The 22,128-nt window shown below is 39.6% G+C and overlaps 2 protein-coding genes across 7 annotated transcripts in view; both read left to right on the top strand.

Annotated features, from left to right (window-relative positions):
• The window catches only part of WNK3 (WNK lysine deficient protein kinase 3), a 398,421-nt gene that overhangs the window by 196,409 nt on the left and 179,884 nt on the right, over positions 1–22,128 (top strand). The gene's annotated exons all lie outside the window — the stretch shown is intronic.
• The window catches only part of FAM120C (family with sequence similarity 120 member C), a 167,338-nt gene that overhangs the window by 44,834 nt on the left and 100,376 nt on the right, over positions 1–22,128 (top strand). For 3 of the 6 annotated variants that reach the window (XM_082445131.1, XM_082445130.1, XM_082445129.1), the window contains exons 5-9: positions 7,272–7,374; positions 7,943–8,019; positions 8,448–8,728; positions 10,084–10,357; positions 10,986–11,157. In XM_082445131.1, the coding sequence (XP_082301257.1) occupies positions 7,272–7,374; positions 7,943–8,019; positions 8,448–8,728; positions 10,084–10,357; positions 10,986–11,157 (907 nt within the window). Of the gene's footprint in view, positions 1–7,271; positions 7,375–7,942; positions 8,020–8,320; positions 8,404–8,447; positions 8,729–10,083; positions 10,358–10,985; positions 11,158–22,128 lie in introns of those variants that run through there. The other 3 variants (XM_082445132.1, XM_082445133.1, XM_082445134.1) reach the window with 3 other exon arrangements.

Raw genomic sequence — 22,128 nt, 5'->3', positions numbered from 1 at the left:
ATGGCATTATTTCATTCTTTTTTATGGCTGAGTAATATTCCATTGAATATATGTACCGCATCTTCTTTATCCATTCCTCTGTCGATGGACATTTAGGTTGCTTCCATGTCTTAGCTATTGTAAATAGTGCTGCACTGAACATTGGGTTGCCTGTATCTTTTTGAATTATGGTTTTCTCTGGATATATGCCCAGGAGTGGGATTACTGGATCATATGGTAGTTCTATTTTTAGTTTTTTAAGGAATCTCCATACTGTTCTCCATAATGGTTGCACCAATTTACATCCCCACCAACAGTTTAGGAGGGTTCCTTTTCCTCCACACCCTCTCCAGCATTTATTATTTGTAGATTTTTTGATGATGGCCATTCTGACCAGTGTGAGGTGATACCTCATTGTAGTTTTGATTTGCATTTCTCTGATAATTAGTGATGTTGAGCATCTTTTCACGTGCTTTTTGGCCATCTGTATGTCTTCTTTGGAGAAATGTCTATTTAGATCTTCCACCCATTTTTTGACTGGGTGTTTATTTTTTGATATTGAGCTGCATGTGCTGCTTGTATTGGGTTGGCAAAAAGTTCGCTCCGGTTTTTCTGTAACATCTTACGGAAAAACCTGAGTGAACATTTTGCCAACACAGTATACTTTGGAGATTAATCCCTTGTTGGTCGCTTCTTTTGCAAATATTTTCTCCCACTCTGTGGGTTGTTTTTTGTTTTGTTTATGGTTTCCTTTGCTGTGCAAAAGCTTTTAAGTTTCATTAGGTCCCATTTGTTTATTTTGGTTTTTATTTTCATTACTTCAGGAGGTGGATCAAAAAAGATGGCTGCAATTTATGTCAGAGAGTGTTCTGCCTGTGTTTTCCTCTAAGAGTTTTTTAGTATCCTGTCTTACATTTAGGTCTTTAATCCATTTTGAGTTTATTTTTGTGTATGGTGTTAGGGAGTGTTCTAATTTCATTCTTTTACATGCAGCTGTCCAGTTTTCCCACCACCACTTATTGAAGTTGGTCATCTCTTTTCTGCTGTAGAACCCATCCAATGAGTTTTTTTTAAAATTCTGAGTATTGTATTTTATTTATTTTTGAGGTTATTTCTTTTTTTAATTTTTTTAAATATTTATTTATTTATTTTATTTTTGGCTGTGTTGGGTCTTAGTTGTGGTGTGCGGGCTTCTCTCTAGTTTTGGTGTGCGGTGCGTGGGCTTAGCTGCCCCACAGCATATGTGGGATCTTAGTTCCCCAACCCGGGATTGAACCCGTGTCCCCTTAACCACTGGACCACCAGGGAAGTCCCTGAGGTTGTTTCTTTTTTTGTTGTTTTGTTTTGTTTTTTAATTTTTAGTTTATAGTGGAGTATAGATTTTTTTTTTTACTTTTTATTTTATATTGGAGTATAGGTGATTAACAATGTTGCATTAGTTTCAGGTGTAAAATGATTCAGTTATACATATACATGTAGCTATTCTTTTTCAAATTCTTTTCCCATTTAGGTTGTTACATAACATTGAGCAGAGTTCCCTGTGCTATACAGTAAGAGTATTGTATTTTAAATTCTAAAGTTTCCATTTGGTTCTTCTTTGTGTATTATCTTTCTTTGCTGAGATTTTCTTTTTTTTTTTTTGAGTTTTAAATTATTTATTCTTATTTTAAACCTACTCAAAGAATGTTTTTCTCTGGGTAAAAGAGAAACAGTGAGGATAAACACAAGCAAAGTTTTGTTCTTAGCAATTACAGAATTTAAACAGTGGAATGACAGTCTTTTTCAGGGTCCTGACATTTAGGTCGAATTGATTTTGATTTTATGTCTGCTAAATATCACCTACTACGTATACATTTTTTTAAAGTTGAGTTGAGAATTAAAGTGAATAGAGAAAAAGTGTGATCTAGGGGAAAGGTCCTAAGGTCTACTTATTTTTGCTTAGATTTTCTATCTTTCTGTTTCAAAAGTGTTTCTCCTACCTTCAAGCATTTTTATAAAGCTGCATAATGTCTTTGTCAAATAAGTTCAACATGTGTGTCGTCTCCGTGTTGGCATATATTGATTATTTCCATGCAATTTAAGATTTTCCTGGTTATGCCCAGGCCAAGTAAATTTGGATTGGACATTTTGAATATTATGTTTTGAGGTTCTTAGTCTTATTTCAATATAGTGGGGAATGTTGGCAGTTTTGTTTTAAGAGGCAATTGACCCATATAAGTTCAGACCACAAGTTCTCACCATCCTACTGTGGGCCTTGGTTTCAATGTCAGTGCAATTTTCAAAGCCTTTGCAAACCTATTTGGATCAGTCCAATGAACGCCACCCAGTTGCCAGTCTGGGACTTGGGCAGTGGTTTATCTGTTCAGTTCTCAGAGTCTGTGGTCTGCTGTTTTAAGTGTCAGATCCACACATGTGCTGCTCCCTCTTTGCAATCCCTTCAGTACTTCCCGGTTCATTGGGCCACCCTTTTTCAGCGTCTAGGGCCAAGCAGCAGGAGGACAGAGAAAAAACATTGAAGGCTCACTCCACCCTATTGAGACCACTGCTTCTCTGATCAGAGAGGAAGTTTCCTCATTCAGAGATTTAGCTTCCCGCTATTCCCCTATTGCCACTGCTGCCACCACAGGTTTGCTTCAGGCTGGCACACATGAGAACAGAAAAAAGAAAAAGAAAAATGGGGGTATTTCCATACATTTTCTTGAGTTTTCAGAGACCCCTTTCCCACTCTTCAAGCCAGAACTGGACTAGGGTTTCTCCTGGAGCTCTCTCCACATTGGTGGACGCTTCCAGATTTCAGGCTGCATTGTGTCCACACCAGGGGACATAGGAGAAAAAAGAAATGCTAAACTCACCCTTGGTTTGATGGTACTTTGAATTCTGGTCTTCTTCCCAGAGTCTTCAAATAGTGGCTCCTGGTTTCTGTAACTACCTTCAGTGGGAACAAAGTAGAGGGCACTTACCCCATCTTATCCAGAATGGAAACTTCTCTGTAGATGTTTTTAAATGAATAAAGAATGAAATCAGTGTTTGCTTTTGGGGGCATAAGTTTTCCTAACAAAATTTTGTGATAGCACTGTCTAGCACCCACTAGTTCACATTTAACTTTCTGGCACAATCATAAAGAGCGTTGATTTTTGTTTTTGTTTTTTTTAATAAAAAGTATACTTGGGCTTTATTTTCCCAAAAGGCTTACATTCTGTTGATATTCAAATCATTCTCTTTTCAAGTGTCTTGCCTTCCATCATCTTTCATAATTCTCTCTTCCACCATTGATGAACACTAACTGCAACAGATCCTCATTGATCCGTGGCTTCTACTATGATGTGAGCAGTCCTCCATCATGTCCCTTGACTATAGGAAATCCTGACCTTTATGACAGATTTGGTCATTCACTTTGTTACTTTGCATTGCACTCTCAGCTGTTTTCATGAGATGATTAGGAAGAGATTGACTCACAAAAAGAGAAATTGACATGTTGGGTAGGGAGAGATCCTAGTGTTAAGTAGGGTATACTGTTTAGATGGAGAATAAATTTTCCTTCCAATTTTTTATTGTGGTAAAATACACGTAAAATTTACCATCTTAACCATTATAAATATACAGTTCAGTGGTATTAATTACATTCATAATACTGTGCAACCATCACCATCATTCATCCCCATAACTCTTTTTATCTTGTAAAACTGAAACTCTGTACCCATTAAATGATAACTCCCCATTCTCTCCTCCCTCCCAGCTCCTGGCAACCACCATTCTACTTTTGGCCTCTGATTTTGACTACTTTACGTACTTCATATAAGTGGAATTATACAATATATATTTTTGCAACAGACTTATTTCACTTAGCATAATGTCCTCAAGGTTCTAACATGTTGTAGCATGTATCAGAATTTCCTTCTTTTTTGAGACTGAATAATATTCCATTGTATATAAATGGAGGAAAATTTTGTAAGTGCTCAATTGAGTGGTGAATATTTTTAATGTTATAGCTTTTGCTTTCCTTTGTAGATTCATGAGTTTTGGAACTTGGATAATGACTATTCTTAAAAACAAGAATCCACTTTTCACTAAACAAAACAAAACAAAATTTTTTAATAGAGACTTTGCTTCTAATTCCACCCTAAATATTTCCTAGTCCTCTTTATATGTATGTTTTGATGTGGTAGTCATCTCAGTGTAGTCATTTTTAGCCTGCTTTTTTCACTTAACATTATGTTTTAAACCATTTTTCATTGTTGTATAATTTTCACAAACATTTTTAACAGTTATAGAATTATGAGAGCTCTTTTAACAAACATACAAAAACTGCTAGGTAATAGTGTCAAAGTATGGGGTTCTACTCTGCTACTTCTGGTCTCTGTGGATCTTTAAAAGAAAAGGGCAGGACTTAATTAAATATGATCATATATAAAATACTGAATGAACTTCTATAGATAAGGTCCCATGTTAGACAGTAGGATATAAGTGTGAATAAACCATTCTTTGTCCTCACAGAACTTGAGGTTAAATGGGGAGGTAAAAGCAAATAAATAAGTACAACAAAGAAAAAAAACACAATAAAGTTTTCACAGAAGGAAAGATTTCATAGAATTGGTGCCTCTTGAAGGAAGAGTAAATGTTTACCTTTCAGGGCACAGAACAGAGCGGTACACTGAGGGAAGTACACATAATTCAGTATTTCAGGGCATTGGGCCATAGATCTATACTCACTGACATATAATAGTTTATAAGACATACTGTTAAGTGCAAAAAGCAATTTGAAAAACAATATGATAAGATTCCACTTATGTGAAAAAAGCAAAACCATATTGGTGTACATATATATGTGTGTGTATAAACACAGCAAAAGTTATGACAGGACATATACCAAACTGGTAACAGTGGTCACTTTTGGGGAGGGGAGTGGGTACAGAGGTAGAGATATTAAGGAAGATTCTGTGTATGGCTTGTATGTCTTAGGAGATTGTTTTTAGTTATTATTATGTGTTATTAAATATAATAGGGAAATAATAATGAATATATAATGGAACCTTGATGCAATGGAATGTTATTCACATGTCATTCTGTAAGTCAGTAACTTGCAAACATTCTTTAGATTTGAAACCCTTTTTCAAACAATTATGTCCAATTTTTGAAAAAGGAGAGTGATATTTTGTTTCTAAGTGAGGCTGGAGGACCTGGAGATCTTGATATCTGTATTTGTGTGCCTGCCTGCATGCAAGTAAAGAGATCTGGAATGCTGTGTAGATCTTAGAGTGTTAACAATTACAAACTCTGAGAGATAAGATTATAACTGTTTAAATTTTTTCTTTTTTATTATATCTTTTAATTTTCCTATAAAATTAAGTGTTATAGTTAGGAGATGATTTTTTGTAGAAAATATTCAACACTGGGGCTATAGGGTGAATTGGGCACTCTCATGCACTGATGATGAGAGTATAACTTGAGACATCTGCTTTAGAAAGAGATTTAGTACCATGTGTCAAGAGTCTATGAACATGACCATATCCTTTGACCTAGTAATTCCACTTCTAAGAATATGCCCTATGAAATAACCCAAGAAACTTATGTAAAAATATGCTCATCAGAGCACTATTTATAATGAGAAATTAGAAATGACTTTAATATCTTATATTCTATTTGATGAAATATTATGAAGGTCATAAATTATATTCAAGAGGATTTAAAAATTACATTGGAAAAAGCTTGATAAGGAAAAGCCCCTTCTCAATCAGCCCCAACCCCGCAGAGGTAAACGGTATTTTCTATCACCATAGATAAGTTTCGCTTCTACTTGAACTTTATATGTACTCTTTTGTGTGTCTCTTCTTTCATTCATTATTATGTCTGAGATTAGTCCATGTTGTTGCATATATCAGTCCTTTGTTCTTTATTACTGCACAGTTTTTTATCATATGAATATACCATAATTTATCCATTCTTCTGTTGCTATACATTTGAGTTATTTCCAGTTTGGAGCTATTAAATAAAGCTGTTGTTAGTATTCTTGTTCATATATTTTGGTGGACATATGTACTCATTTCTCCTGGATAAATACTTAGGAGTAGGGTTGCTGTGCCATATGGCAAATATATGTTTAACATTATAAGAAACTGCCAAACTGTTTTCTCAACTCTACCAATGTACATTCTTACAAGCAGTGTATTGGGATTCCAGTCACTCCATATCCTTGCCAGTGCTAGATATTTATAGTCTTTAATTTTAGCCATTCTGGTGGATATATAGTGATTTCACATTGTGGATTTTGTATATGTTTAAGTGGTTCTGGTTGTAATATTCATACCTTTTGAACCAATAATTCCACTTTGGGGACATTTTCATATGGACATAATCTGAAATCCAGAAAAAACTTATACGTACATATATGTTCTTTTCTGTGTAAGTTATAATAGCCAAATGTGAGAAATAACCTAAATGTCAGGTATTAGAGAAGTAGTTAAATAATTTATGATATATGTATAATGATAAAATATTCAGCCATTCAAAATTATCATGTAGTGTAATAAAAGCAAGATATGAAATTGTACACTGAGTACGGTATCAACTATAGAAAAAATATGTGTATTAAAATAGACTAGCTATACTTCAACAAAAAAATGTATTTTAAAAATTAGTGGAGGGCTTCCCTGGTGGTGCAGTGGTTAAGAATCCGCCTGCCAATGCAGGGGACACGGGTTCGAGCCCTGGTCCGGGAAGATCCCACATGTTGCGGAGCAAGTAAGCCCGCGCGCCACAACTACTGAGCCCACGTGCCACAACTACTGAAGCCCGTGCTTCTACAGCCTGTGCTCCGCACAAGAGAAGCCACCACAATGAGAAGCCCGTGCACCACAACAAAGAGTAGCCCCTGCTCGCCGCAACTAGAGAAAGCCTGCACGCAGCAATGAAGACCCAACACAGCCAAAAAAAAAAAAAAAAAAATTAGTGGAAGGAAGCACACCAAAATATCTTTGGGTGATGGTACTGTGTAGTTTTTTTCTCCTATCTTTATGTATTTTTTCTAATGATCATGTGACCATTCTAGAATAGCACAAAATGTAAGTAAACTTTATTTATTTATTTTTAAACTTAATTTTTTTAAGTATTCCAGCTTTTATGTTCTATAATGCTCTCTCCCTACCTAATCTTTCCTGCAGCATGAAAAATTGCTCCCTTGGGTTTCTTTAAACATTTGATTTCTGCTACTGTTTTGACTCTCAAATTATAAATTGCATGACAAAGACACTCTCATGTTATTTCTTCTTCTGAACATTTGATGTTCCAACATCCAGTCCAGGACAGAAGATAAAATAGAACGATTCAAGAAAGCAGTTGAGTACTATTCAGTCACAACCAAACTCTCTTCGCTGCCAGTGGGTCCCTCCTCCTTTCTAGGTAAGGCTTCCATTTGACCCCGAGCTGCTCTGTCTATAGAGGAAACTGAGTTAGTCCCTCAGGAACTCCTGGGACAGAGTAGAATCACTTATTTGTATTGCACCCTCCTAGAAGTCATTCCTATTTGATAGACATCCTTTTGATTTCCATGTAATAAGAGAGGTGACATGAAACAGGGCCCTCATTTCTTGAATTTATAGATGGGATCCAATGCGATTTCCTTAGCTTGGGCTTCTTCTGGTGCTAATCTCCGTTGTGGCCTGGTATATGTAAAATTGCCCTGTCTGTGGGGTCAGGCCTGGGTTTGAATTCTACCTCTGCTATGTACTAGCTGTGTGATCTTTGCAAGTCACATCTGTATGAAATGTGGCTCAGGATACCTCCTTAATAGGGTTGTTATCAGAAGAAATAATTTATGTAAGGTTCTTGGCATGGCGCATAGTAGCTGTTCAATAAATTGTTAACTTATTTATTAATAATAATTTCTCAGGTGATTTGAGGTTAGCAGAATATAACAGGGTACAATTATTAAGATTGACTAAAGGATAGCCCTTTCTCTTTGCTTCAGGTTTTCGGAATAATCGACTTGGAAATCCTCCCATTCCACGAAATCAAATGGGCACTATCTCTGCTGGAAAGCCAATGGTAAATATCTTTTAAGAAGCTTGACACCACTTGATAGCATTAGACTTGGGTTGCTTCCAGATTTTTATAATCTGAGTTAAGGAGTTAGGGTGATTCAGTATTATCAGAATGTCATGTTCTCAACTTGAGGCTGGCGGACTCTGTAAAGAAAACATCCAAATAAGTAACCACTAGGGCATTGTGAAGGTAAATTAGATAATGTTGGAAGAATGGTTCTAGGAGACATAGATTGGTCCATTGTCCTGCCTTTGGAGGATTCTGTCCATACATCACTGTTAGAATTATTTCTTGTTATTCTCAGTAGGTTCTTTGTATCCAAACAATTCCAGCTACTGGCATCATCCACTATGTCACAACTTCTGGGGAAACCATCTTGGAGCCTGGTAAAATGTTAAATAAAGAGCTTTTCTGTCTGTTTTGTCCTTTAGTTTTCTCACCACGTGCCCCAGAAAATGAAATATCCACCACCATTCCCAGTGGGACCCAACTCCTCTCTTCTCTTCTCCCCCCATGCTTTGGGGGAATCCCATGCTTTTTCTGAGGATCCCATGCTGCAGGACAGCCCCTTTGCCAGTTGGGCTGTCTCTTATGATTCCTCTGCATCCCAGTTTCCCAATTACCTGACTTCCAAAGCCTCACCTCCTTTGGGACCAGACTCTTCCCACTCCTCTTCCTCTGATGCTGATGAGCCAAATGGAGCCAGCTCTGAGTAAGTATCTGTACAGGCACCCCAGGGAACAGAATTCTGAAGCATCTGTATTCTTTTGCGGTAACCTAGGTAGGGAATGTGGGAAAGTGTATGTTCCTGGCTTTTCTCTGTGACTCTTTGCTCTTAAGTGAAGTGGGAAAATTCTCTCTGTGCTTGGTTACTTCATGCTCATCTGGGCCCTGTACAGGTGGTAATTTTCAGATACCCAGGCCACTGAGGTAGAAGGCAGCATAGCAGCTGGTTAGGGAAGCCCTGGTAGTGGTGTGCTATGTATCATGTCTGTCGTCTCTCAATTTGTGAAGGGGAGTAGGTTGAATGGAAAAAAAAATTGAAAGACTTTATAGAGTTGAGGTATTGGAACAGTTGAATATGCAGTTATATTGCTTGGTAACTAAGACAGGGTTCTGAGGATTAAAACAGTGAGATTTTATATAAGCTCATTTGTTCTTAGATTATTCCTCCAAGCAGATTATTCCTGGGAGACAGAGCTGCTTTGAGGGTTTTTTGGGTTTTTGTTTGTTTGTTTGTTTTTATATTTATTTATTTATTCATTTATTTTGGCTGTGCTGGGTCTTAGTCGCAGCATGCGAGCTTCTTAGTTGCAGCATGCGTGCGGGATCTAGTTCCCCAACCAGGGACTGAATCTGGGCCCACGGTATTGAGAGCATGGAATCTTACTCACTGGACAACCAGGGAAGTTCCTGAGGTTTTAAATTGTAGTTATTTCCTTAGAACATGAGCGGACTCTAAACATGGCCTCTTATAAGGTATAAAGGATTCAGAATGGTTCCCATGACTTTTAAAAAAATTTTTGGCTCTGTTGGGTCTTTGTTGCTGTGCGTGGGCTTTCTCTAGTTGTGGCGAGTGGGGGCTACTCTTTGTTGCAGTGCGCAGGCTTCTCATTGCGGTGGCTTCTCTTGTTGCAGAGCGCAGGCTCTAGGCACGCGGGCTTCAGTAGCTGTGGTGCGTGAGCTCAGTAGTTGTGGCTCGCGGGCTCTAGAGCACAGGCTCAGTAGTTGTGGCACACGGGCTTAGTTGCTCCGCAGCATGTGGGATCTTCCCGGACCAGGGCTTGAACCCGTGTCCCCTGCTTTGGCAGGCGGATTCTTAACCACTGCGCCACCAGGGAAGCCCGGTTCCCATGACTTTTGATTGCTTTGGTTTATATCAGATGAAAGAAGCCAGGAGGATAGTGATGGCCACTGAGAGGAAAGGTATCAGGTCCAGTGATAACCCAGTATCCTGACTTCCAGAGGGTTTGTTAAGATTCCTTGGAATCAGAACAGACATCTTGAGTTGGAATGTCTTTATCAACCCCCTTTCTCTCTTCTACACTATCTTTTAAAACCTTTTAGTCACATCACAGAAACACTTCAGCAGCAGCCTGGATGGGAGGATCCAAATGGTGACAGAGGGTCTTGGGTACAGCCCATCGATGCTGGAGTTTCAGATGCCAGCCTGGGTGATGGTGAGCCCCACATCCCATCTCTGCTGTCTATGTCTACGAGGAACCATATGGACATCACCATTCCGCCCTTACCTCCAGTAGCTCCAGAAGTCTTGCGGGTTGCTGAACACAGACATCGAAGGGGTCTTATGTACCCATATATCTACCATGTCCTCACTAAGGTGAGAGAACACATCAACACCTACCTCCCTGCTCTTAACACTGTACTTCACACTTCATAGGACTGTAAGTTACCAGAGAAAATTCTGATGATCGTATCTGAAAGGAGATCAAGTGTGCTGGGGCCCCTCATTGTATCAAGGGTCTCTAGTGAGGTGAGACCAGCAAAAGATGGGACTGTGCAGTAAATGAGGCCTAGAAGAGAAGTGTAATTGTGAGATTTTGAAGAAGATAATGCACGATGTTTGTGGACTCTGGTCTAGGGATGGACACACTCTAAGAAGAGGCATTATGCCCTTGTTCTTTACCTCTCTGTCTACTTCTCCAGAGCTATTCCCTTCCTCCAGTCTTACCATACAAATCTATCCCTCAGCAAAATGTCTAAGATGAATTTTCTCCATTTAGTCAGCTGTAGTTAGTCATAGCAGAGACTTTAAAAATGGAATTTAGCTTTTAAGCTGCCTATGGTCAGCTCGGCTTGTTACAACTTCTTTTTAGTGTGAAATTCTGTCTAAATACAAGTAGAAAATTTAATAGCTAGGCTACAGTTCATTACTGGTTCTTCTCAGCTCAATTCCAAACCTTGAAGTAACTAATTTTCTCCTTTCTCCTGTACCATTTTCTCATTAGGGTGAGATTAAGATCCCTGTATGTATTGAGGATGAGTGTAACATGGAGCTGCCTCCAGCTGCTCTCCTGTTCCGGTCAGCTCGTCAATATGTATATGGGGTCCTTTTCAGTCTGGCAGAGACACAGAGGAAAATGGAACGCCTGGCCATACGGCGGCGGTTGCCTGTAGAAGGTACGTGTGGTTCTAGCTTTGACAGTTCTCTCAATGCTTTGACTCAGGGCAAAAATGTCTATGCAAGTATATCATACTTTTGGCTATGGAATAGTCTCTAAGAAAGTGCATAATTCACCAGAACATATACTGGTATGGGAAATGCATTAACTTAAGCCCAAATTCTTTAAACTTTAGGCATTCAGAGTGACTCTTACTTATAAGAGCCATGCTGGACTTTGGGAATGTAGAAGTGTATCTGACACAGTCTCTCCTCCTCAGTGAGGTTTTTGTTTTGGGATTTGATCCTGTAGGTAATTGGAGCCATTGAGATGTTTTAAGCTGCAGAGTGATATGGTCAAATTAGCATGTTCAAAAGAACCAACTAGATTTCTGCTTCTGGGAAGATGGAATAGATATACTTTTCCCTATTCCTCCTGCTAAATAAAACTAAAAGCTCAGGATATTATATATAAAACAAGCACAAGATACTCTAGAAGGTGAACAGAAGTGACAGATTTGCTAAGGGCCTTGGGATCCAAGGAATGCTGCAGTAGTGAGTTCCCTGGGTTTTCTTTGTGCCTTGTATATCCCAGACTGTGTGCAGGACAAGCTGGCAGCCCAGAAACACCAACAGGTGCAGACCAAGAAAAGCCTGCTCTCTCTAGCCAAAGTACGCAGAAGGAACAACCTAGTAATACAGAAATCTTTTAGATAATAACTACTCTATTCCAGCCAAACACTAGAGAAAAACTGTAGCCCACTCATACCCCTACCAGCAAAGGCCGAATGAAGAACCTAGACTTCTACCATTGCCAGACTGTAAGAAGGTATGCCACCTGCTCCTGCTGTGGAAGTGTCAGACAAGGGCACATGGGGAGTTAGGACTTCTACTCCCACTTGGCAGTAACGAGACAGCATCCTCCTTCACCCACCAGAGTGGTGTCAGAAAAGACCTGCTAGAACACAAAATTTAAATGAGATCCAGAGTCTCATAAAATAATACCTGACATATTAAGGTTTGAACTGAAAATCCCTCATCATACCAAGAACCAGAAAGATATCAAACTGAGATCTCAAACTGACTGAGGAAAGAAAATCAATAGATTTGTGTTATCCATAGAAAATCAAATCACTGTAACACAAATGACTGAATTACCTGATAAGGATTTCAAAGCAGCCATGAGAGAGAAATACTTTGACAAACAATTCTAAACATTCCTTTTTTGGGCCGGGCTGTGTGGCTTGTGCTGTGAAAGCGCCAAGTCCTAACCACTGGACCGCCAGGGAATTCGCTGAACATTCTTGATACAAATTAAAAATAGAAAGTCTTAGCAAAGAGATATAATATACAAAAGAACAAATGGAAATTAAGAACTAAAAGATACAATAACTGAAATAAAATACACAAAAGATGGGTTAAACTGCAGATTGGAGACAACAGAGAAAATAATCAGTGAACTTGGAGAAAGAACAATAGAAATTATCTAATCTGAATAACAAAGAGAAAATAGACTGAAAAATGAACAGGGATCAGTGGAACTATAACAAAAGATCTAATATTTGTGCCAATCAGAGTCTCAGAAGGAGAGGCGAAAGAGGGTAAGGCTGCAAAAGTACTCAAAGAAATAATACATAATATTTATATTTAATAACTTAAATAAATATTCCCAAATTTGGCAGAAACATAAGCCCACAGATTCAAGAAGCTGAGTGAATTGTAAATAGTATAAAATCATGACAAGATACATTACAGTCAAACCTTTGAAATCTAAGGACAGAAAAAATATTTTTTTACTGAAGTATACTTGATTTATAATATGTGTTAGTTTCAGGTGTACAGCAATATGGTTCAGTTATACATATACATATATATATTCTTTTATATTATAGGTTATTACAAGATATTGAATATAGTTCCCTGTGCTATACAGTAGGTCCTTGTTAGTTATCTATTTTATATATAGTACTGTGTATCTGTTAATCCCAAACTCCTAATTTATCCCCCCCCTTTCCCCTTTGGTAACCATAAACTTGTTTTCTATGTCTGTGAGTCTGTTTCTGTTTTGTAAATAAGTTCATTTGCATCATTTTTTAGATTCCACATATAAGTGATATCATATGATATTTGTCTTTCTCTGTCTGACTTATTTTACTAAGCATAATATTCTCTAGGTCCATCCATGTTGCTGCAAATTGCAGAATTTCATTCTTTTTTATGGCTGAGTAGGATTCCTCTCTGTGTGTGTGTGTGTGTGTGTGTGTGTGTGTGTGTGTATGTATCTCACATCTACTTTATCCATTCATCTGTCAGTAGATACTTAGGTTGCTTCCGTATCTTGGCTATTGTAAATAGTGCTGCTATGACCATTGGGGTGCATGTATCTTCTTAAATTGGAGTTTTCATCTTTTCCGGATATAAGCTGAGGAGTGGGATTGCTGGATCATATGGCAACTCTATTTTTAGGTTTTTTTTGTTTGTTTGTTTTTTTAATGGTGTGTTAGTTTCTGCTTTATAACAAAGTGAATGTTATACATATACATATGTTCCCGTATCTCTTCCCTCTTGTGTCTCCCTCCCTCCCACCCTCCCTATCCCACCCCTTTAGGTGGTCACAAAGCACCAAGCTGATCTCCCTGTGCTATGCGGCTGCTTCCCACTAGCTACCTATTTTACGTTTGGTAGTGTATATATGTCCATGCCACTCTCTCACTTTGTCACAGCTTACCCTTCCCCCTCCCCATAACCACAAGTCCATTCTCTAGTAGGTCCGTGTCTTTATTCTCATCTTACCCCTAGGTTCTTCATGACTTTTTTTTCCCCATAGATTCTATATATATGTGTTAGCATACAGTATTTGTTTTTCTCTTTCAGACTTACTTCACTCTGTATGACAGACTCTAAGTCCATCCACCTCACTACAAATATCTCAATTTCGTTTCCCTTTATGGCTAAGTCATATTCCATTGTATATATGTGACACATCTTCTTTATCCATTCATCTCATGATGGTCACTTAGGTTGCTTCCATGTCCTGGCTATTGTAAATAGAGCTACAATGAACATTGTGGTACATGACTTTTTGAATTATGGTTTTCTCAGGGTATATGCCCAGTAGTGGGATCGCTGGGTCGTATGTAGCTCTATTTTTAGTTTTTTAAGGAACCTCCATACTGTTCTCCATAGTGGCTGTATCAATTTACATTCCCACCAAGAGTGCAAGAGTGTTCCCTTTTCTCCATACCCTCTCCAGCATTTATTGTTTCTAGATTTTTTGATGATGGCCATTCTGACTGGTGTGAGATGATATCTCATTGTAGTTTTGATTTGCATTTCTCTAATGATTAATGATGTTGAGCATTCTTTCATGTGTTTGTTGGCAATCTGTATATCTTCGTTGGAGAAATATCTATTTAGGTCTTCTGCCCATTTTTGGATTGGGTTGTTTGTTTTTTTGATATTGAGCTGCATGAGCTGCTTGTAAATTTTGGAGATTAATCCTTTGTCCGTGCTTCATTTGCAAATATTTTCTCCCATTCTGAGGGTTGTCTTTTCATCTTGTTTATGGTTTCCTTTGGTGTGCAAAAGCTTTCAAGTTTCATTAGGTCTCATTTGTTTATTTCTGTTTTTATTTCCATTTGTCTAGGAGCTGGGTCAAAAAGGATCTTGCTGTGATTTATGTCATAGTGTTCTGCCTATGTTTTCCTCTAAGAGTTTGATAGCGTCTGGCCTTACATTTAGGTCTTTAATCCATTTTGAGTTTATTTTTGTGTATGGTGTTAGGGAGTGTTCTAATTTCATTCTTTTACATGTAGCTGTCCAGTTTTCCCAGCACCACTTATTGAAGAGGCTGTCTTTCCTCCACTGTATATTCTTGCCTCCTTTATCAAAGATAAGGTGACCATATGTGCGTGGGTTTATCTCTGGGCTTTCTATCCTGTTCCATTGATCTATGTTTCTGTTTTTGTGCCAGTACCATACTGTCTTGATTACTGTAGCTTTGTAGTATAGTCTGAAGTCAGGGAGCCTGATTACTCCAGCTCCATTTTTCGTTCTCAAGATTGCTTTGGCTATTCGGGGTCTTTTGTGTTTCCATACAAATTGTGAAATTTTTTGTTCTAGTTCTGTCAAAAATGCCAGTGGTAGTTTGATAGGGATTGCATTGAATCTGTAGATTGCTTTGGGTAGTAGAGTCATTTTCACAATGTTGATTCTTCCAATCCAAGAACATGGTATATCTCTCCATATATTTATATCATCTTTAATTTCTTTCATCAGTGTCTTATAATTTTCTGCATACAGGTCTTTTGTCTCCTTAGGTAGGTTTATTCCTAGATATTTTATTCTTTTTGTTGCAATGGTAAATGGGAGTGTTTTCTTAATTTCACTTTGAGATTTTTCGTCATTAGTGTATAGAATGCAAGAGATTTCTGTGCATTAATTTTGTATCCTGCTACTTTACCAAATTCATTGATTAGCTCTAGTAGTTTTCTGGTAGCATCTTTAGGAATCTCTATGTAGAGTATCATGTCATCTGCAAACAGTGACAGCTTTACTTCTTCTTTTCCGATTTGGATTCCTTTTATTTCTTTTTCTTCTCTGATTGCTATGGCTAACACTTCCAAAACTATGTTGAATAATAGTGGTGAGAGTGGGCAACCTTGTCTTGTTCCTGATCTTAGTGGAAATGGTTTCAGTTTTTCACCATTGAGGATGATGTTGGCTGTGGGTTTGTCATATATGGCCTTTATTATGTTGAGGAAAGTTCCCTCTATGCCTACTTTCTGCAGGGCTTTTATCATAAATGGGTGTTGAATTTTGTCGAAAGCTTTCTCTGCATCGATTGAGATGATCATATGGTTTTTCTCCTTCAATTTGTTAATATGATGTATCACGTTGATATTTTTAGTTTTTTAAAGAACCTCAGTACTGTTCTCCATGGTGGCTGCACCCATTTACATTCCCATCAACAGTGTAGGAGGGTTCTCTTTTCTCCACACCCTCTGCAGCATTTATTATTTGTAGACTTTTTGATGATGGCCCTTCTGACTGATGTGAGGTGATACCTCATTGCAGTTTTGATTTGCATTTCTCTAATAATTAGGGATGCTGAGCATGTTTTCATGTGCCTTTTGGCCATCTGTATGTCTTCCTGGAGAAATGTATATGTAGATCTTCTGCCCATTTTTTGATTGGGTTGTTTGTTTTTTCAATATTGAGTTGTATGACCTGTTTGTATATTTTGGAAATTAAGCCCTTGTCAGTCTAAAGACAGAAAAATTATTGAAAGCAGCCAGAGAGAAATGATGCTTTACATATAGGGGGAAATAATACATATAAAGGCTGATCTTTAATCACTAGCCATGGAGTCCCTTCTGCCACAACATTTTCAAGGGCCAGAAAAAAAAAATTTTCAAGGGCCAAGATGGTGGAGTAGGAAGACCCTGAGCTCACCTCCTCCCATGGACACAACAAAATTGAAACTATTATGGAGGAACTATCCATGATAATGACCTGAAGACTAGCAGAAAGGATATTCTACAGCTGAAGGTATAAATAGGGAACCACAATGAGACAGGTAGGAGGGGTGGAGTTGCAGTATATTCAAGACCCATTCTTGGGTGGATGAGCAACAAATGGAAGGATAATTACAATTGTAGAGGGTCTCCCCAAAGAGCAACAGGTCTGAGCCCCACATTGGGCTTCCCAACCTTGGGTACTGACTAGAAAGATAAGACTCCAGAACATTTGGCTTTGAAGGCCTGTGCAACTTACTTTTGGGAGAGCCAGAGGGCTGTGAAAAATAGAGGCTCCACTTTTAAAGGTTATGCACAAAATCTCACACACTCCAAGACCCAGGAAAGAACAGTAATTTGAAAAGAACCTGGGTCAAACCAAGAGCTGATTTGCAGAGCCTCTCAGAGAGGCAGGAGGCAATTGAAAGTCATCATGGGGACATCAAGCTGGCAGCGGCCATTTCTTGGAGCTCATCCTATCACGGGTATATTGGTGCTGGTAAGCGCCATGTTGGAACCTTCTCTTTAGTTTATTACTGCCTTGACCTGGCCCCACCCACCAGCCAATCAGCACCAGTCCTGGGACATTCCAGGCCAGACAGCTAGCTGGGCAGGTATATGGACCCACCCACCAGTAGGCTGGCTTATGTACTGAGCTCCCAGCCACACCAGGACCCAGCACCATCCACCTGCAGGCCAACATCAACTCCAACACACTGGGACCTGGTTCCACCCACAAGTGGGCCAGCACTAGCCCCAGGACTTGGCCTCATCTGCTAGTGGGTGAACACCAGGCCCTGGACCCTCTGGGTCCCAGCCCCACCCATTAGCCTTCCAACACTAGTTCCAGGACTAGAGACAAAGAAAGATATTACATAATGATCAAAGGGTCAATCCAAGAAGATATAAAAATAATTAATATGTATGCAGCCAACATAGGAGCAACTAAATACATAAGGCAAATGCTAACAGCCATAAAGGGAGAAGTTGACAGTACCACAGTAATATTAGGGGACTTTAACACCCCACTTACATCAATGGACAGATCATCCAGACAGAAAATCAATGAAACACTGGCCTTAAATGACACATTAGTCCAAATGGACTTAGTAGATATATAAAAGTTCCATCCAAAAGTAGCAGAATACACATTCTTTTCAAGTGCACATGGAAAATTCTCCAGGATAGATCACATGCTGGGCCACAAAAAAAGTCATAGTAAATTTAAGAAGATTGAAGTCATATCAAGCATTGTTTCCAACTACAACAATATGAAACTAGAAATCAACTACAAGGAAAAAAAACCTGCAAAAAACCCCAAACACATGGAGGCTAAACAATATGTTACTAAACAACCAATGAGTCACTGAGGAAATCAAATAATACTAGGGGACAAATGCAAATAGAGGGCTTCCCTGGTGGTGCAGTGGTTGAGAATCTGCCTGCCAATGCAGGGGACAAGGGTTCGAACCCTGGTCTGGGAAGATCCCACGTGCCGTGGAGGAACTGGGCCCATGAGCCACAATTACTGAGCCTGCACGTCTGGAGCCTGTGCTCCGCAACAAGGGAGGCCGCGATAGTGAGAGGCCCGTGCACTGTGATGAAGAGTGGCCCCCGCTTGCCACAACTAGAGAAAGCCCTCACACAGAAACGAAGACCCAACACAGCCATAAATTAATAAGTAAAACAAATTATTTTAAAAAATGCAAATAGAAGCAAAATGATCCAGAATCTATGGTGGGATGCACCAAAAGCAGTTTTAAGAGGGGAATTTATAGTGATGCAAGCTAAACTCAAGAAACAAGAAAAATCTCAATTAACGTAACCTTATGGCTAAAGAAAGTAGAAAAAGAAGAGAAAAAATCCCAAAGGTAAAAGAAGGAAAGAAATAATATAGATCGGAGAGAGGAGAAGATGGCGGAAGTGTAAGACGTAGAGATCACCTTCCTCCCCACACATACGTCAGAAATACATCTGCACGTGGAACTGCTCATATAGAACATCCACTGAACGCTGGCAGAAGATGTCAGACCTCCCAAAAGGCAAGAAACTCCCCACGTACCTGGGTAGGGCAAAAGAAAAAAGAAAAAACAGAGACAAAAGAATAGCGATGGGACCTGCACCAGCAGGAGGGAGCTGTGAAGGAGGAAAGGTTTCCACACACTAGGACACCCCTTCGCGGGCGGAGACTGCGAGTGGCAGAGGGGGGAAGCTTCGGAGTCACAGAAGAGAGCGCAGCCACAGGGGTGTGTAGGGCAAAGCGGAGAGATTCCCGCACAGAGGACCGGTGCCGACCAGCACTCACCAGCCTGAGAGGCTTGTCTGCTCACCCGCCGGGGCAGACGGGGGCTGGGAGCTGAGGCTCGGGCTTCAATCGGATTGCAGGGAGAGGACTGGGGTTGGCGGCGTGAACACAGCCTGAAGGGGTTAGTGCACCACGGCTAGCCGGGAGGGAGTCTGGAAAAAGGTCTGGAGCTGCCGAACAGGCGAGAGACTTTTTCTTGCCTCTTTGTTTCCTGGTGTGTGAGGAGAGGGGATTCAGAGTGCTGCCTAAACGAGCTCCAGAGACGGGTGCGAGCCGTGGCTATCAGCGTGGAACCCAGAGACGGGCATGAGACGCTAAGGCTGCTGCTGCCGCCACCAAGAAGCCTGTGTGCAAGCACAGGTCACTATCTACACCGCCCCTACCGGGAGCCTGTGCAGCCTGCCACTGCCAGGGTCCCGTGATCCAGGGACAACTTCCCCGGGAGAACACACGGTACGCCTCAGGCTGCTGCAACGTCACGCCGGCCTCTGCCGCTGCAGGCTCGCCCCGCATCCATACCCCTCCCTCCCCCCAGCTGGAGTGAGCCAGAGCCCCCGAAGCAGCTGCTCCTTTAACCCCGTCCTATGTGAGCGAAGAACAGATGCCCTCAGTCGACCTACACACAGAGGCGGATCCAAATCCAAAGCTGAACCCCGGGAGCTGTGCGAACAAAGAAGAGAAAGGGAAATTTCTCCCAGCAGCCTCAGAAGCAGCGGATTAAAGGTCCACAAACAACTTGATGTACCTGCATCTGTTGAATATCTGAATAGACAACGAATCATCCCAAATTGAGGAGGTGGACTTTGGGAGCAAGATATATTATTTTTTCCACTTTTCCTCTTTTTCTGAGTGTGTATCTGTATGCTTCTGTGTGAGATTTTGTCTGTATAGCTTTGCTTTCACCATTTGAGCCAGGGTTCTGTCCGTCCGTTTATTTTTTTGTTTTTTTTTTTGTTTTTACTTAAAAATTTTTTTTTAATAATTATTTTTTATTTTAATAATTTTATTGTATTTTATCTTGCTTTATTTTATTTTATTTTATCCTCTTTCTTTCTTTCTTTCTTTCTATATTTTCTCCCTTTTATTCTGAGCCGTGTAGATGAAAGGCTCTTGGTGCTCCAGCCAGGCATCAGGGCTGTGCCTCTGAAGTGGGAGAACCAACTTCAGGACACTGGTCCACAAGAGACCTCCCAGCTCCACGTAATACCAAACAGCAAAAATCTCCCAGAGATCTCCATCTCAACACCAAGACCCAGCTTCACTCAACGACCAGCAAGCTACAGTGCTGGACACCCTATGCCAAACAACTAGCAGGACAGGAACACAGCCCCATCCATTAGCAGAGAGGCTGCCTAAAATCATAATAAGGCCACAGACACCCCAAAACACACCACCAGACGTGGACCTGCCCACCAGAAAGACAAGATCCAGCCTCATCCACCAGAACACAGGCACTAGTCCCCTCCACCAGAAAGCCTACACAACCCACTGAACCAACCTTAGCCACTGGGGACAGATACCAAAAACAACAGGAACTATGAACCTGCAGCCTAAGAAAACGAGAACCCAAACACAATAAGGTAAGCAAAATGAGAAGACAGAAAAACACACAGCAGATGATGGAACAAGGTAAAAACACATCAGACCTAACAAATGAAGAGGAAATAGGCAGTCTACCTGACAAAGAATTCAAAATAATGATAGTAAAGATGATCCAAAATCTTGGAAATAGAATAGACAAAATGCAAGAAACATTTAACAAGGACCTAGAAGAACTAAAGAGGAACCAAGCAACGATGAAAAACACAATAAATGAAATTAAAAATAATCTAGACGGGATCAATAGCAGAATAACAGAGGCAGAAGAATGGATAAGTGACCTGGAAGATAAAATGGTGGAAATAACTACTGCAGAGCAGAATAAAGAAAAAAGAATGAAAAGAACTGAGGACAGTCTCAGAGACCTCTGGGACAACATTAAAGGCACCAACATTCGAATTATAGGGGTCCCAGAAGAAGAAGAGAAAAAGAAAGGGACTGAGCAAATATTTGAAGAGATTATAGTTGAAAACTTTCCTAATATGGGAAAGGAAATAGTTAATCAAGTCCTGGAAGCACAGAGAGTCCCATATAGGATAAATCCAAGGAGAAAAATGCGAAGACACATATTAATCAAACTATCAAAAATTAAATATAGAGAAAACATATTAAAAGCAGCAAGGGAAAAACAACAAATAACACACAAGGGAATCCCCATAAGGTTAACATCTGATCTTTCAGCAGAAACTCTGCAAGCCAGAAGGGAGTGGCAGGATATACTTAAAGAGAAGAAGGAGCAAAACCTACAACCAAGATTACTCTACTCAGCAAGGATCTCATTCAGATTTGATGGAGAAATTAAAACCTTTACAGACAAGCAAAAGCTAAGAGTTCAGCACCACCAAACCAGCTTTACAACAAATGCTAAAGGAACTTCTCTAGGCAAGAAACACAAGAGAAGGAAAACACCTACAATAACAAACCCAAAACATTTAAGAAAATGGGAATAGGAACATACATATTGATAATTACCTTAAATGTAAATGGATTAAATGCTCCCACCAAAACACACACTGTGGTTGAATGGATACAAAAACAAGACCCATATATATGCTGTCTACAAGAGACCCACTTCAGACCTAGAGACACATACAGACTGAAAGTGAGGTGATGGAAAAAGATATTCCATGCAAATGGAAATCAAAAGAAAGATGAAGTACCAACACTCAGACAAAATAGGCTTTAAAATAAAGACTATTACAAGAGACAAAGAAGGACACTATATAATGATCAAGGGATCGATCCAAGAAGAAGATATAACAATTGTAAACATTTATGCACCCAACATAGGAGCACCTCAATACATAAGGCAAATACTAACAGCCATAAAAGGCAAAATCGACAGTAACACAATCATAGTAGGGGACTTTAACACCCTACTTTCACCAATGGACAGATCATCCAAAATGAAAATAAATAAGGGAACACAAGCTTTATTTTTTTTTCATTTTAAAAGACTTTTTATTTTGAAATAATTACAGATTCACAGGAAATTACAAAGCCAGTACAGAGAAGGGTACATGTACCCTTCATGCAGTTTCCCCCAGTGTACCTCTAGTATAATTCCAAAG

The sequence above is a fragment of the Balaenoptera physalus genome (assembly GCF_965194825.1).
Source record: "Balaenoptera physalus genome assembly, chromosome: X".
Lineage (NCBI taxonomy): Eukaryota > Metazoa > Chordata > Mammalia > Artiodactyla > Balaenopteridae > Balaenoptera > Balaenoptera physalus.
This window is presented reverse-complemented; position numbering and strand designations above follow the sequence as displayed.